This window comes from Penaeus japonicus, unplaced genomic scaffold (assembly GCF_977035675.1).
Source record: "Penaeus japonicus unplaced genomic scaffold, GWHDUDI00000001_assembly GWHDUDI00000006, whole genome shotgun sequence".
NCBI lineage: Eukaryota > Metazoa > Arthropoda > Malacostraca > Decapoda > Penaeidae > Penaeus > Penaeus japonicus.
The window spans coordinates 37,136,870-37,151,869 of NW_028234408.1; the positions used below are offsets into that span (position 1 = coordinate 37,136,870).

Below are 15,000 nucleotides of genomic sequence, written 5' to 3' on the forward strand. Positions count from 1 at the left end.
AGTTTGCTGTTTTCACCAAAGACACTGGCAACACATGAAAACATACTTCTGAAGTTGGCCCCTCATTAGTGAATTCATTGATACTAATTTACCAATTGGACTAAATTTGTGTTCCTCGTAAACGACGATTATGTGCTCTGAGAGATAAACAAAGCCTTTGAGCAGATTATTGCCTCTTCATAACAAGTACCAAAATACATGGTAATATTGCCCTTTCCAAGGCAGTAACTATCCCCTTTTTTTCTCGCTATATATATTGGCTACATCCAGATCACAAACACTATTCACACTCATAGAATCTATAGAGGTAATTGGACGTATGTGGGATAGGTTTAGTGTCATTAAGCATAAACCATTCCACCCTTAAACTAACACTTTCACATACTTGTTTTTTGTGTACACAAAGAATATGAGGAATATTGAAAAAAAAAGAAAAAAAAAAGCCAACAATAATAAAAACAAAAAGTTAAAAATAAGTCAGTATCATGAACAAAGTAAATTCCCCTTGTTATGCTCTGAGAGGCACCTAGAACACATGTCATTGATCATATTTTAAGTTTGGAAATAATAGGATGAGTGAGGATGATAATGAAACTAATAATCATAACAAATAAAGCAAAACGACAAAATAATAACAAAAATCACAAAAGTGGTCCATGATATCAACATAACTCCTAACTTTGTACATGTGTCAAAATCTCCAACATCCAGGAGGAGATGACGGCTCTGCTTTACGTTATTATATATTCAACTTCCTTTCTATTTTGAGGGTCTGTCTGACTGTCTGGAAATTGTGTACACCTCACTGACCCCTTGTAAACTCAAACAAAATTATCCATCAGATATTCACAATTGTATCGATATCATAATTTGCAAATAAATCACAATAATCAAATAAGTAATGAAAAAAATAAAAGACGATTGAACTGATTTTCTTAAAATGCGCACACCCACACCCACACAAAAGAACAATGAAAATTCCCCTTTCCCTATACAACTGCTTGGACCACAAAGACGACCCGACCCGACCCGCCTCCTCCCGAAAGCCGGGAGGCGCTGGCTCCGGTGCCGAAATACTGACTGACTCGTTGAATGAAGAAGCACTTACCATCCTACTGATCAGGGTGAATTAACAATCACGAAAACTTGAGCATGAAATTAAGATGACGATTTGTAATCCATTCAACACATATACGTTCACGTTCCCATAGAATACAACGCGACTGAAATGCTTTTTTTTATCGATGGAAAAAAAAGAAGGAAAATCAATAAAATAAAGAAAAAATCATGTATTACCATCATCATTATTACTGTAGTAATGATGATGATAATGATAACAATCAATAATAACAGTAAAATAATATAATATCAATGATAATGAATATTATAATAACTGTTTTGAATGATAAATATATAATAATAATAAAAATAGTAATGAATAAACGTAACTGTAATATCATTAATCATGATAATCATAAAAATATTAAAAATAATAATATAATAACACTGACATCAATAACAATTTTCATAGTGACAATAATAATGATTATAACTGACATAATAACAATAATAATTGTCGTAATAATAATCAACACAATAACAATAATAATGATAATAACAATAAAAATAAAAATAATAATAAATATAATAACATGAATGATTATAATCATAGTAGTAGTAGTATGAGCACTTTCAATAACAAAAAGAGTAATGATGACAATAATGATACTGATAATAATAATATTATCAATATTGATAACATCATTAATAACAATACCAATAATATTAACAACACAGTATACCAATATTGCTACTGCCACTATTAATAACAATATAAAATTATCGTAAAAGTACTGCTTAGTGTAATTTTAGTATACTCTTCAGATATTCTGGCTTTGCCCATTATTTTGATTTTTAAAAATAAAAACGATGAATTTTTTCCTCCTTTTTTTCATTGGTTCTATAGAATATGCAAAATATATCTACCTTCCGAATGCACCTGTTATATCTGTAACAAGTGAACATGTTTTCCAATTACTGGCAATTATTCCTCCTTTGAAATCGTCTATACGCATTTTGTATTTGGAAAAGGGAAATTGGAAACATGTAATGCCACAAAAATAAAAAGGCACATCGTAAGGCACATTTGGAGGAAACTATAAGCTTTGTGTCTTTTGAACCTGTATTTTTTTTTTTTTTTTTTCCCCGTTGGGTTGAATGGTGACTGAGAAAAAACAATTTACCGATGACGGAAAACACAGGGAACTGAAAGCATTTAGATTTTTAGTCTGTCTGCTTGCTAGGCTGCACCACAATCTTCCACCTTGACGGATACACGGTGGACGTTGATGGCAGCAGCCTTCTTGGCCACGTCCAGCCCGTCCACGACCTTGCCAAAGACCAGGCTGTAAGCGAACTTCTTGAACTCTCGCTCGCCGCACCAGATCATGAATTGCGAGCCAATCATGCCACGGCCGGCATCTGTGGTGCCAATGCCCTTGAAGCGCACCATGCCCACCTCATCCTTAAGGGGGCATAGGTCAGCTTCAAAGGTCTTCTTGTCAAAGGCTGAATAACCACCACTGCCATCGTCATTCTCCACATCACCGCCTGCCAGGAATCCCTCCCCGCTCCTGAAGAAGTGCGTACCCTTGTAGCCATAGCCGTTCTTGCCTGTGCACAGTGCTATGAAGTTGTCGCACATTCTGGGGGCCTTGTCGGGCCGCAACTCAAAGATGATGCGTCCGGCCCTAACCCCATTGATGGACAGCACCATCCAGCAGTGTGGGAATTTGCTTGGCTTTGTCATGGGGGGTAAAGCATTGGCAACTGATAACTTGGAGGAATTCTCAGCTTGTGGAGTGGGCTTAGCTGGCTTTTTGGCAGCATCGACATAGGAAGATGAGACCTCCTTCTTGTCTGTTAAAGATTCTGCATCATCCTTCCCATTTTCCGTGCTTTCTGATACCAGGAGGGAGAGATTGGACAGCCCTAACGAAAGGGCAGAAGGTACTGCACTGGAACCCACAGCTGAGGCACCAACGGACATAGGGGACATTCCGTCGCTCGTGTTTAAGAGCGATCCTGTCTCAATTGCCTCTGTCATCTGCAATATGTGCTCAATGTTCATCCCACCCATTTCGTGGGTCTTCATTTCTCCGACTTTTGCGTGAGTTAGGCCTAGGCTGTCCTGGAGGATGGGAGCAGAGGTGACAGCCGTGGCTAAGGGGGACTGCAACGAGTTGGAAGAGGTTAGAGGGGGCGGGTGGTTGGGGCTGAGGGGGCTCATGGGACTAACAGAATTCAGCTGCAACATCCGAGAAGACAAGAGGTCAGACAGCATGTAGAGTAGCAGCACGTTCGCATTATTCCCGTACATGGCGTGCTCTTCCAGGGAGGAGGTCATGACAAAGGGTTCTTCATTTCTAAAGCCTATGTTAGATAGCAAGGAATCTAGTGCAGACTGCTTCAGTTTTATGACGATTGCTTCGGTTGCGTGGTTGATTGCTGTTACAGCAGCACAATGACTGAACTGATTGGAGATTATTGAAGTATAAGAATGAACCTGAAATAGAAGAAGTATGTACATATAGTTTATATAATTTCAAAATTATAAAAACATCCTATCTACTGACTATATCCAACATAGTTCCTTTAGGGTGGGATTGCTTTCAACAAAACAAACCTTTTAGCATTAACCCATTTGTTCATTACAAGAGTAAAAAAATTGACTATAAGAGACTATTTTTAGCTTATTTCATATAAATTGTTTAGATTGCTTACTGACATGGTGTACAGTGTTAAGTAATAAATCTATACATGTATTATCATATAATGAGAAAAAAATCCATAACACACTTGGAAAATAAAAAAAATAACAAAACTTACTATTTGGAGGGAATCAATTAAATGCGCGATTGAATTATTTTCGGACAGCGTCTCACTGACCATAGTCAGATTGGTGAGGTGTTCCTGTAATACTGCTTCCTCAAGCTCCTCTCCTTCAACCTGCAAGGACAGAATGGGAATGCTAATGTCATCACTCTTGGCCTTGGGTATATATTAAAGGGACAATGACCTTCTCAAAGACAAAGAAAGGGAGATAATGTGTGAGAGAGAAAAACAGAGAGAGTGAAAGAGAGAGAGAGAGAGAGAGAGAGAGAGAGAGAGAGAAAGAGAGAGAGAGAGAGAGAGAGAGAGAGAGAGAGAGAGAGAGAGAGAGAGAGAGAGAGAGAGAGAGAGAGAGAGAGAGAGAGAGAGAGAGAGAGAGAGAGAGAGAGAGATGAAAGAAGAGAGGAGACGAGAGACGAGAGACGAGAGACGAGAGAAGAGGGAGAGAGAGAGAGAGAGAGAGTGAGAGAAGAGAGAAGAGAGAGGAGAAAAGAGAGAAGAGAGAAAGAGAGAGAGAGAGAGAAGAGAGAGAAGAGACATAGAGAGAGAGAGAACAGACAGAGAGAGAGAAAAAAAAGAAAGAGTGAGAAGAGAGAGAGAGAGAGAGAGAGAGAGAGAGAGAGAGAGAGAGAGAGAGAGAGAGAGAGAGAGAGAGAGAGAGAGAGAGAGAGAGAGGGATAGGGAGGGTGAGAGTAAGAAATATAATAGAAATAGAAATAGACATAAACAATTTAAAACACAAAGGGAAGCCCACCTTTCCCCTGAGTTCCTCCACAAACTTTTCCACACTGAGCACAGTGCGCTCAAGCCGCTCCTTCATGGCTGCTCTCATGGCCATTGTGTGCCGCAGCTGCTTGAGGGCCACGTCCAGGTTGCCCTGCAGCTGTCCCCGTAGGATGTCCCGTGCCTGGTCCTCTGGAATCAGCTGGTGTCCCTGGCTGTTGCACATGTCCACAGCCGGGATTTTGGGACAGGTGCAACACACCATCGGTATGGGGCTGCTGCCTGCCCTGCTGCATGGGGAAGTTGAGGTCAAAGTATGATGTGACTGACTGGGTTTTAGGTGCATTCTCTTCCGAATGGTGTGACTGGCATGAGGTAAGCATGCAGGAATAAAGGCAGTAGTCAGAATTTGAGTTTTAACCTAAAAAATTATAAATTCTCAATTTGTTTTGCTTGGATTTCTAAGAAATTCATCTCTATAAGCCTTCTACAGAGCACTGCCTGTCTCGTATACAAGTCCTTAACCCCTTCACTACGAGGATGCATATACTGCGTCCTCGCAGCACTCCTTACAAACCCGTGGAAGCACATACTGCGTCATGGCTGAGTTCTGTTGGAATTAAGTTTTCTTTCTTCCGGATACTGTACGAGAACTTTCAGAATAGAGGTCGTATGTGATACGATGGATTACATGACTTTCATTATTATTACATAAGAATGCGATTGGCTTATACCAGGGGAGGTACCGATGCGCCCTGCTAGCAATCATTTTATTATTCATTTATGGAACATTATGTAAAAATATAAAACTTATTATGATTAGTTTACCATACTACTTCAACCGTTTTCTTTTGTCATCTGAGTGAGGCCTCCAACCAAGGTCACTCTTTACATCTTTCTCCCAACCCATGTAAATAACTTGTCAAATGCATATGGGGGAAGAGGTTAATTATGCATATTTTGATATATAATACATGATGATTATGTTGAGGTTTTGGCTTAAAACTTGTCATATTCAATAGCGACGTTTAAAATTTAGCGCGCGCCGGCAGCTCGGATGCGGCGTAGGAAGCGTCTTCTATTGCCGTAGAGAAGGGATTAACCATTCTCCCTTATACCAAAGATAGTTATTCAAGAAGCCACAACACTGTGGCAAATCTACTTTAGTTTCTTTTCTGACACAGAATTCCAAGTAAAATTCAATACTATTAGAAAAAAAGACCGTTATCATATCAAATAATCCCCATTTGACCTGGTTACTAGATAAAGACTAACTAGTTTTACAAACCACAGGTAAGGACTTATTTCTAACTTGTTCCTGTTACCATTTTCATCTTCTATTCTCGCACATCCCTTCCAACAATGAAGTGAGGTACCTTATATTTTATAAGAAAAGGAAAAAAAAGGACCCATTTAAATACCTTTGTGCTCCATTCTGATGACCATACCCTGGTGGCATAACAGGCAAAGGGGAGGGTATGTTTGCACCGGGATATTTTTTGATCGGCACAGTGTAATTTGTCGTTAACCCTGGGGAAAAGGGTAAAATCTAGTTATTTTTTTTTAATTGTAATTAATTTATTAATTCTTTTGTAATCCCTTTCTTTATACAACACATTAAAAAAATATAAAAAACCTATATAGATACATATTACTAATGCCCTCTCACAAAAAACTCACCCGAAATACCGGCCTCGGTGAGAGCAGTTGTGTACGAACAACCGGCAGGACACTTGACTTCTGTGTCTCGCGCCAGGCAGATGAGGCAGTCAAGGCAAAATGTATGGCCGCAGCTGAGAATCTTGGGTTTGTGCTGCCACTCATCAAACACGGAGCCACAGGTCTCGCACAAGGCAGGTTTTTTCTGTAAACGACGCTGGAGAAAATATTTTTATCATTATATGTTTTTCGTTAGAACTGCTTGGTGTGATTAGTGACATACTTATAATGTGATGCAAATATACCATACATCTGTGCAGAATTCAAGATATACACACCACAAAAAGAAAGGCTAAAAACAGAGTAAGAAAGAGGAAATTTATGGCAAGAAATGTTATGTCAAAACAAGATAAGGAATAGGAGACAAAGATGAAAAGAAAGAAAAGATAAGGAAGAGGAAGAGTAGATCTAATAATAATGGAAAGAGAATAAGACTATGAAATAGACAAAATCTTACATCGGCGACTTCATTATTGGCTTCGTGAATGGGGTTGGAGTTGGCGTCAACAGGTTGGACTTTGGTGAGGGGTTCTCTCTCCTTGATGGCATTGAGCGTCTTCCCCGTAGAGAGATCGGACATGGGTGAGACCTGTGAGCGCGAGGAAGAGGCTGACCCCAGGGGAGAGGGCTGGTTGATGGAAGAGGAGGAAGAGGAGGAGGAGGCAGTGGTGGAGGTGGAGGCAGAGCAGGTGGAGGAAGAGCTGGAGCTGGGTGCCGGTGGGGGATACGAGAACAAGCCTGGGGGAGCAGAGTGGGTGGAGGAGGATTCCGTTTTTCGAAAAGGGGGGTAGCTCTCTGAATGAGCATCACGGTGGTCCTGGCCTCGAGGTTTGGACTGAAATAATAGAGAAGTCTTATGTGTTTCATATACTTATAGATAATGAACCATATACAACAATTTTAACCCATTCATGCAGGATGATGTGATGTCACATCATCAGAATATTTCCCACACAGTGGATGACATCCTATGACGTTATAGACTTTCCTCATCGTACATAGTTATCTTTCTATGTACATATTGGAGCTACTATTTGCATATATACACATATAAAAAAAACTCCTTGTCACCACTGGGCATGTGAAAATCACTCTAAGAGGTTCAGTATAACCTCAACCTTTGTGGAATCGTCCTACACACATTGGTCATATCACTGTCAGGAATGGCATTAAGCAAATATAAATCCCATTGTGAAAAGGTTAAGAATTAATTATTCATTCCCTTTTGTACATTTTCCAACATTTCTCCCAATGAATTCAGTTTATGATTTCCATCTCTTAACCCGTTCCCGACAGGGCCAATCCGGCTTAAATAGACCAAAATTCCGGGACTCTTGAACGCATAAGCCTAACGCGTCGGGATTCTCGGCCGCGCTGGCTCCTCCCGCGCCCCGGGCTAGACAAAGTAACGCGTCCCCGTCGTGTAGCCCAAAAACCACTAGACGTGTTATCTTGTCATCCGTCGTTAACGGGTTAACCCCTTCTTGACTGACAACATGATGTTCACTTCATCTGTTGGCTGGTCATCATGCTGGGTGATATGAACAGGATGCCATGGCTTTTTGTTGGGCATCCCACCACTTGACGTTTACATGCCTTGCCTAGCCTAACCTAACCTAACCTAGAGAGAGTGAGAGAAAGAGAGAGAAAGAAAGAGAGAAAGTGATTGAAAGAGAGTTATAGTGAGAGTGAGTAAGAGTGAAAGTGAGAGAGAGAAAATGAGAGAGAGAGAGAGAGAGAGAGAGAGAGAGAGAGAGAGAGAGAGAGAGAGAGAGAGAGAGAGAGAGAGAGAGAGAGAGAGAGAGAGAGAGGTTTGCCTGAGGGATGCAAGAAAACTATGTGATATGATAAACTGATATGTAGAAAAAGGGGTCACAATCCAGGTATATAGTGTTTGCTCTTATCCCTGGAGATGCCATACCATACGAAGCCTCTCTCTTCCACTGCTGCTGCTGTCCCTCTCAACTGGTAATTAGATCTACCATTAAGTTCGCTCTTTTGTATGTGCAGACAGAGCTATAAGCCAATATACAGTAATTGCACAGTTTTTACCTGAATGACCCCCCCGTAGGAAGCTTGAAACGACACCGTTTCGCTAGTCCATGAAGTGGAACAAGAAAGTATTGTTCTACCTTCATGAAATGGTGGTCCTATATCACAAAGGACTTGGATGTAGTATGACTCAGCTGGACTAAAATATAATCTCTAATGGGTGTTTCATCCCTAGGGATATAATCTGCACACATGCATTAAAAACAGCGGGTAGAGTAACACATAAAGCAGCAAACTCTGAACATATTGGTAGGAGTGTTAAACTTTTTTCTTAAGGTTAAGCATTACTAAATATACCTATGTATAACAATTGAAGTACCAACATATAAATGAATGAATAAGCAGAAGTACAATCTGGGTTGTATAATTAAATTCACTGATTTCAATAAATATAAAAAAACTAATGCTTAACCCATTGGTGGCAGGTGACATGATTTCATGTCGTGGCAATATTTCCCTCCTGCTGGATGACGTGTCCTATCATGCCATGATCTCTCACTCAAAACATACATTTTTATGTATGTATATACTCATAAGAGTTCCATTTGTATAGGTACATTTTTTCACTTATGAAAATATTGTAAACAAATACAAAAAACTATTATCACCCAACTGAATTGGGATGGTGAAAAGTGCTCTGAGAATTTTAGCGCACTAAGAGAGATCTCAATTAGTGTGTGCACTTGTAATCTAGCTGGTGGGAGTAGCATTACATAAATAAAAGCCCAAGTGTGAATGGGTAAAATAAATAAATAAATAAATAAAAAATAATCAAGATTATTTGCCATGACAATATTCTTACCAAAACTACTGGCAATTAGTGTATGCATGGTTTAAACAAACCAGAGTTTTATTTTTAATAAACAAAATTTCAATATTCTTTTTAAAATACTTCAATATTTTTGTTATATGAGCTTTAATCTAGTTTGTGTATTTAATATATAAAAGGAAAACAAGCAAAATATTTGAGTCAAAGTAATTCTCTTGTTCTTGTGTACACAAATGTATAAATTTGACCTTAGACACAATTCCCATTATGACAGCAAATATCGTAAGTGTGTGCATTCAAGGTATAATGTTCTATGCTGTCTTTTCAGACCTAAGGCAGTTCCTTAACCCATTTGTATGGAAGACATGCTGACACGTTTCATAGTTTTTGCGCCAGACGCCGGCAATGACATATTTGGCCAAGGCCGGTGCTCCGGGTGAGAGAGCAGACAGCCCAGGCTTGCAGCTAGTGCGCCCGAGAATCCCAAGGCGTTACGTCTATGTGTTCGAAAACCCCAGCATTGTGACCATTCAAAGCCGGAATTGCCCTGGCATGAATGAGTTAATTTTGGATACACAGGTCTGTAACTTAAAAAAAATCTATGTCTGATGATTAAGCAACTAGAACTAAAGTAATTACTGCATTGCCAATATGACATCATTGTCTTGCATAAATGACTGGGATTTCTACCATTCAATATCTTAAGTCACAAAATCATTAGATTTAAAGAACCATCCACAATGAAAATAACATGAAGATATGGGAGCTGTGAATACAACTGCGAATGCCAAAGCACAAGGCAGGCACACTAGCACAGTAGTACATTGTAGACACTAGGACACTAGACATGGTCTGGGTCACCTCCTTTACAGCAGGAGGTTGGCATCTGGCTGTGTGTCATCTCTCTCTGAAGAGCACTTGGTAGAGAGACCCTGGATGGGTACCACTCAGGGCTTCCTTTCATGCTGGTGCTAGTAGAGAGTGGTTTTAAACTAAACCTATTTTGGTAAATATTACCTCACTTAGAGTAATAATAATTGCAATCACCATCATCATCATTCACTTTATAGAGTTATTATTAACCCATTCACGCCGGTTGACGTGATAGCACGTATTGTGGTTTTCGCGTCAGACGCCCTGGACGCGCTATGAGGGGAAGCCGCGCGCTCGGGTAGAGTGAGCGGGCAACCGAGGCTTGCGGCTTGTGCGCCCGAGAATCTCGAGGCGTTAGGCTTATGCGTTCGAGAACCCCGGTATTGCGACCGCGTAAAGCCGGAACTGCCCCGGCATGAATGGGTTAATAGTACATTAAGAAACACAACAATCCCTCTTTGCCAAATATGCCCTGGTAACCATCATCACGTACCCACATCCTCATGCCCAAAATTTGTGTATCAAGTCATGATACCTGTCCACAATGGATTAATATGACAAAAGAGTAAGATGTCCAGTAATTTTGCCTATGCCAAGAAATTTTTCCTTTTGCAAGTCATTGCATTACATTCCCATGTAGAGGTCTACAGTTAACTCTGCCCAATGGCATGGAACTGCCCTCATATGCCCGTCATAAAAAAAAAAAGTGTTGTGCCAGTGGAAATGATGGCTATTGACTAATGGCTACTTAACACTTACATTCACCCCAACCCCTCCCAAGAAGGACAAGCAGGGACTTACCACAGTGAATTCATTAAAATCATCTAAAGAGCTCATTCCTTTGCCTATAATATTCTGTTTGTGCAGTGGAGCAGCTTTCTTGGTATTGATTGAGGCCTCCACTGCCATGGCTGGAAAAAAAAAAAAAAAAAAAGTACAACAGATGTAAAATGCAAAGAGGAAATGTAATAAACAATATTAAATTCAAAGCGCGCGCACACGCACACACACACACACACACACACACACACACACACACACACACACACACACACACACACACACACACACACACACACACACACACACACATATACACAAGCGCACGCACACACAACCACGCACGCACGCACACACACACACACACACACAGACAGAGCGTCAAATAGGAATCACACATGGAAATAGACAGACAAGATAATGAATAAATAATATAAAAGTAATCTACAACCATACCTCTGCCATGAAGATAGTAACCGCGCAGTTCGCATATTGCTTTCCATCCATCCTCTTCATATGCCATATGCTAAGGGGAAGGGAGAGGGGAAAGGGATTGTCATTACAAAATTATCGTCAAACGTTTACAAAAACAAAACTGGAGCAAGTGTACAAACTCTAACAACTGTATATGAAATTGTGGGGCTGAAGACTATGGAGATAAATAAGACAAGATAAATTAAAGGAGGAGGGAAAAAAAGCAACAAAAAAAAAACCCACGGCACCCACCACAAATCCGAAGTCCTTGCCAATCACCACGACCGCCTCAATGACAGGCCCATATTGAGAAAAGAGGTAGTGCAGGTCTTCTTTCGTCGTTGCCCCTGCCAGATTTCCGCAAAATATCTTGAACGTCTTCTGCACCTCCCCCCCGTACATTCTGAAAAAACAATAATAAAATACTGAAGAAATGACAAAATGATAGACAGATAATAATTTAACAAGATCAGTAATAATGATAATCTAATAAATGATATTTCAAATAATACCAGATAATAGGAAAATAAATAAAAAATAAACCCAATTTGTGTTTTATAATAGAGAGAGAGAGAGAGAGAGAGAGAGAGAGAGAGAGAGAGAGAGAGAGAGAGAGAGAGAAATAGAGAGAGAGAGAGAGAGAGAGAGAGAGAGAGAGAGAGAGAGAGAGAGAGAGAGAGAGAGAGAGAGAGAGAGAGAGAGAGAGAGAGAGAGAGAGAGAGGAGAGAGAGAGAAGAGAGAGAGAGAAAAGAGAGAGAGAGAAGAAAGAGAGAGAGAGAGAGAGAGAGAGAGAGAGAGAGGAGAGAGAGAGAGAGAGAGAGAGAGAGAGAGAGAGAGAGAGAGAGAGAAAGAGAGAGAGAAAGAGAGAGAGAAGAGAGAGAGAGAGAGAGAGAGAGAGAGAGAGGAGAGAGAGAGAGAGAGAGAGAGAGAGAGAGAGAGAGAGAGAGAGAGAGAGAGAAGAGAGAGAGAGAGAGAGAGAGAGAGAGAGAGAGAGAGAGAGAGAGAGAGAGAGAGAGAGAGAGAGAGAGAGAGAGAGAGAGAGAGAGAGAGAGAGAGAGAGAGAGAGAGAGAAAACAGAGAGAAAAAGAGAGAAAAAGAGAAAGATTTGAGATGTAATGTTGAGTATTTAGTAAGTAGGTTATGCAGTATGATATTATATTGCTACTGTGTGATTAGTGTGACAAGCTGGAATCACTGCAATCCAGAAAGAGGAAACACCTAGTGATGTTCAGCCTGGGATGAGTATTGTAAAATGTCTGTGTTTTCCATTATTTTCTAGATCTATCTCATGAAATATAGGTCTATATATGAAGGTTAGCAAAGTAATGATTATTAGCATTAGGTAAAATAAGTCATCATAAATGAAGGAATAAATAGCTTGTTATTCCAGCAAAAGGAAAAATGCAGTACGATAGTGAGGCAAGCTCAAGAAAATGCCTGTCATGGAAGGATTAACCCAATGCCGACATGGCACCTTACAACTTAACTGGTCGTCAAGGTGGGCGGTCTACGACACTAGCAGCACCGGCTAAAAATTAGAGGGTAGCGCAGACTAGCCCAAATAATACTTTTCCATAAATACATCCTAAAATGCGAGTTTAGGCTGATTTTGGAACCCTGCAGCTCTAGAGCTAGCGCTGTTATATCCATAATACTTTATGACTATGTGTGCGCTTCAACTGTTAACAGATCCCGATGTCGCGTCATGTATGCATTGACACCCATATGCAATGGGTTAACCCTATGACGACGGTGCGTCACATTCGTGTGACACAGCTAAATTCCCAATGCCGGGGTGTCATGCCAGTGTGACGTTTCCAATACAATATTGTAATGGCCCGGCATAGGGGTTTTCGTGTACCGCATGCCCCATCGGGAAAGGGTTAATGGAACAAGTTTTCATTCTATTTTACATTACATAATGATGTTTAACTTATATATATTTCAAGTGTCAAATATTCATTGTTTCTCCAGTCAAAGTACCCTTATTTAATATGATAATCATATTATCAATTAAACATTTATCATAACACAGCCTACTGAAACTGGTTCATTTACAATTGTGTTATATTCCTTTTTACACTAATACATACTTCCCTATGACAGCCCTGTCATGGGCACTATATATTCCGAGTACAGCCTTCTACTCTTCTTAGCTTCACTCTCTCTCCATAATCAATATAATTATCTGGAAACTTTTTACCATATTCAATAATCCACTATATTCATCTGAGACTTATACTTAACTTTTAAGATTATGATTGGTTGAATTTCTTTAGGATTCACAAATTATAGAAAAACAGAATACTATATTCAGGTTATGAAATATAGAAAATTATAAAATTAATTCCATATGGCACAAATAAGTACTGTACTGGAAACTTTATTATGTCAGGACTTGAATTTATACAGACTATAACAACAACATAAAAATGAACCAAGGAGTGCAAAAAGAAAAAAACAATACAATAGACTTTAGATTACATATTTCTCTTTTCATTCCTGGGTCTTTGGAGACATGGCAAATTATTAGAAACCCACACACTGACCACGGGCCTCTGCCTCAGGAACACTGGCGCTCTGGAAAAGGCCAACACACCCCCATGCAGACCTCGCAAGCACCAGGGCAATTTACTGCCAATGTTGTCCCTCGACATCATCAGGTGCCTTGCAACACAGCTCAGGATAAGTTTCAGGAAGATTTGGATAGACCTTAGTCTGATGACTGCAAGACACTCCTAGTGGCTTCTGGACATATGCCGTCTTTTGTTTTAATGCCTGTGACCTATCAAAGTCACAGAAATAAAGGAAAAGGATAAAAATGAAGGACGACCCAAATGCTATTTCGTAAGAACTGTCCACCATTTCTTTCAAATTCTGTGGAGACTTATTCCCTTGGTAAGATTTACTGAAAAAATCAATTGCTGTAAAAAGCATTTAATAATAAACAGTCTTCCTTCTGGCTGCAGTAAATTAATAAGTACATAGGTGCACTAAAATATCACATGGTAAATTCACATATTTATCCTCAAAACCATTAAATATTACTTTTCATTGCTATATCATCATGAAACCACGTCCATCCACTCAAAAATACTCGAATTTCTAAGTTTTTGGATATACACAAGGGCCTTATTATCCTTGCGAATGAGAATGAGAGGGAAAAAACGATAAATGGATAGAGAGAGAGAAATAAATAACAGTGACGATAAGCACCGTAGCTGGGAATACTCTCATCCTTTTGAGGCGATTGTAGGTCTATTTGCACACTTGGACTGGCAATTGTGTAATTCTGGACTTGATGACACTCTGGCGAAACCCTTCACGTTAAAGCTTGGTTTTAAAAAAAAGTCATAATACACATTTTTAAAGGAAAATTCTTCGTCTTGACACTCTCTTACTTCCACTATTTTCCCCTCTTTCTCCGCCGTGTCTCCGGCTTCCTTCTGTCTTCTATGGCTTAAAAAGACGAAAACGACTTACGTTCGGGACCTTCCGGGATAAACTTTGTAATCCATTCATCCATTCAGTTGTAAATTCGAAAAAAATAAAGCGAGGGAGCAGAGTCAACTTCCCAACATCTCCATAATCATCGCTAGGGAGAGACCATGAGTGTAAAGGCCTTCTGTTTCCTTGTATAAATTTCTTTACGGATTAGTGACTTGGCTTATTTGTGCGTCTTAGCAAATTTAGATTTTATTAAATAAGTACTTTAAGAC

At 39.8% G+C, this 15,000-nt stretch overlaps 1 protein-coding gene across 2 annotated transcripts in view; it reads right to left on the bottom strand.

Annotated features, from left to right (window-relative positions):
* The window catches only part of LOC122266395 (uncharacterized), a 15,325-nt gene extending 417 nt beyond the window's left edge, over window positions 1–14,908 (bottom strand). The window contains exons 1-10 of one of the 2 annotated variants that reach the window (XM_043036124.2): window positions 14,765–14,908; window positions 11,534–11,684; window positions 11,264–11,333; window positions 10,829–10,938; window positions 6,791–7,168; window positions 6,295–6,490; window positions 6,036–6,144; window positions 4,646–4,901; window positions 3,889–4,008; window positions 1–3,565 (exon numbers count right to left, since the gene is read on the bottom strand). The exon at window positions 1–3,565 is cut by the window's left edge and continues 417 nt beyond it. In XM_043036124.2, the coding sequence (XP_042892058.1) occupies window positions 2,300–3,565; window positions 3,889–4,008; window positions 4,646–4,901; window positions 6,036–6,144; window positions 6,295–6,490; window positions 6,791–7,168; window positions 10,829–10,938; window positions 11,264–11,333; window positions 11,534–11,684; window positions 14,765–14,799 (2,691 nt within the window). In that variant the 5' untranslated portion in view covers window positions 14,800–14,908 and the 3' untranslated portion in view covers window positions 1–2,299. Of the gene's footprint in view, window positions 3,566–3,888; window positions 4,009–4,645; window positions 4,905–6,035; window positions 6,145–6,294; window positions 6,491–6,790; window positions 7,169–10,828; window positions 10,939–11,263; window positions 11,334–11,533; window positions 11,685–14,764 lie in introns of both variants that reach the window. The other variant, XM_043036123.2, reaches the window with a different exon arrangement.
* Between the last annotated feature and the right edge of the window lie 92 nt (window positions 14,909–15,000).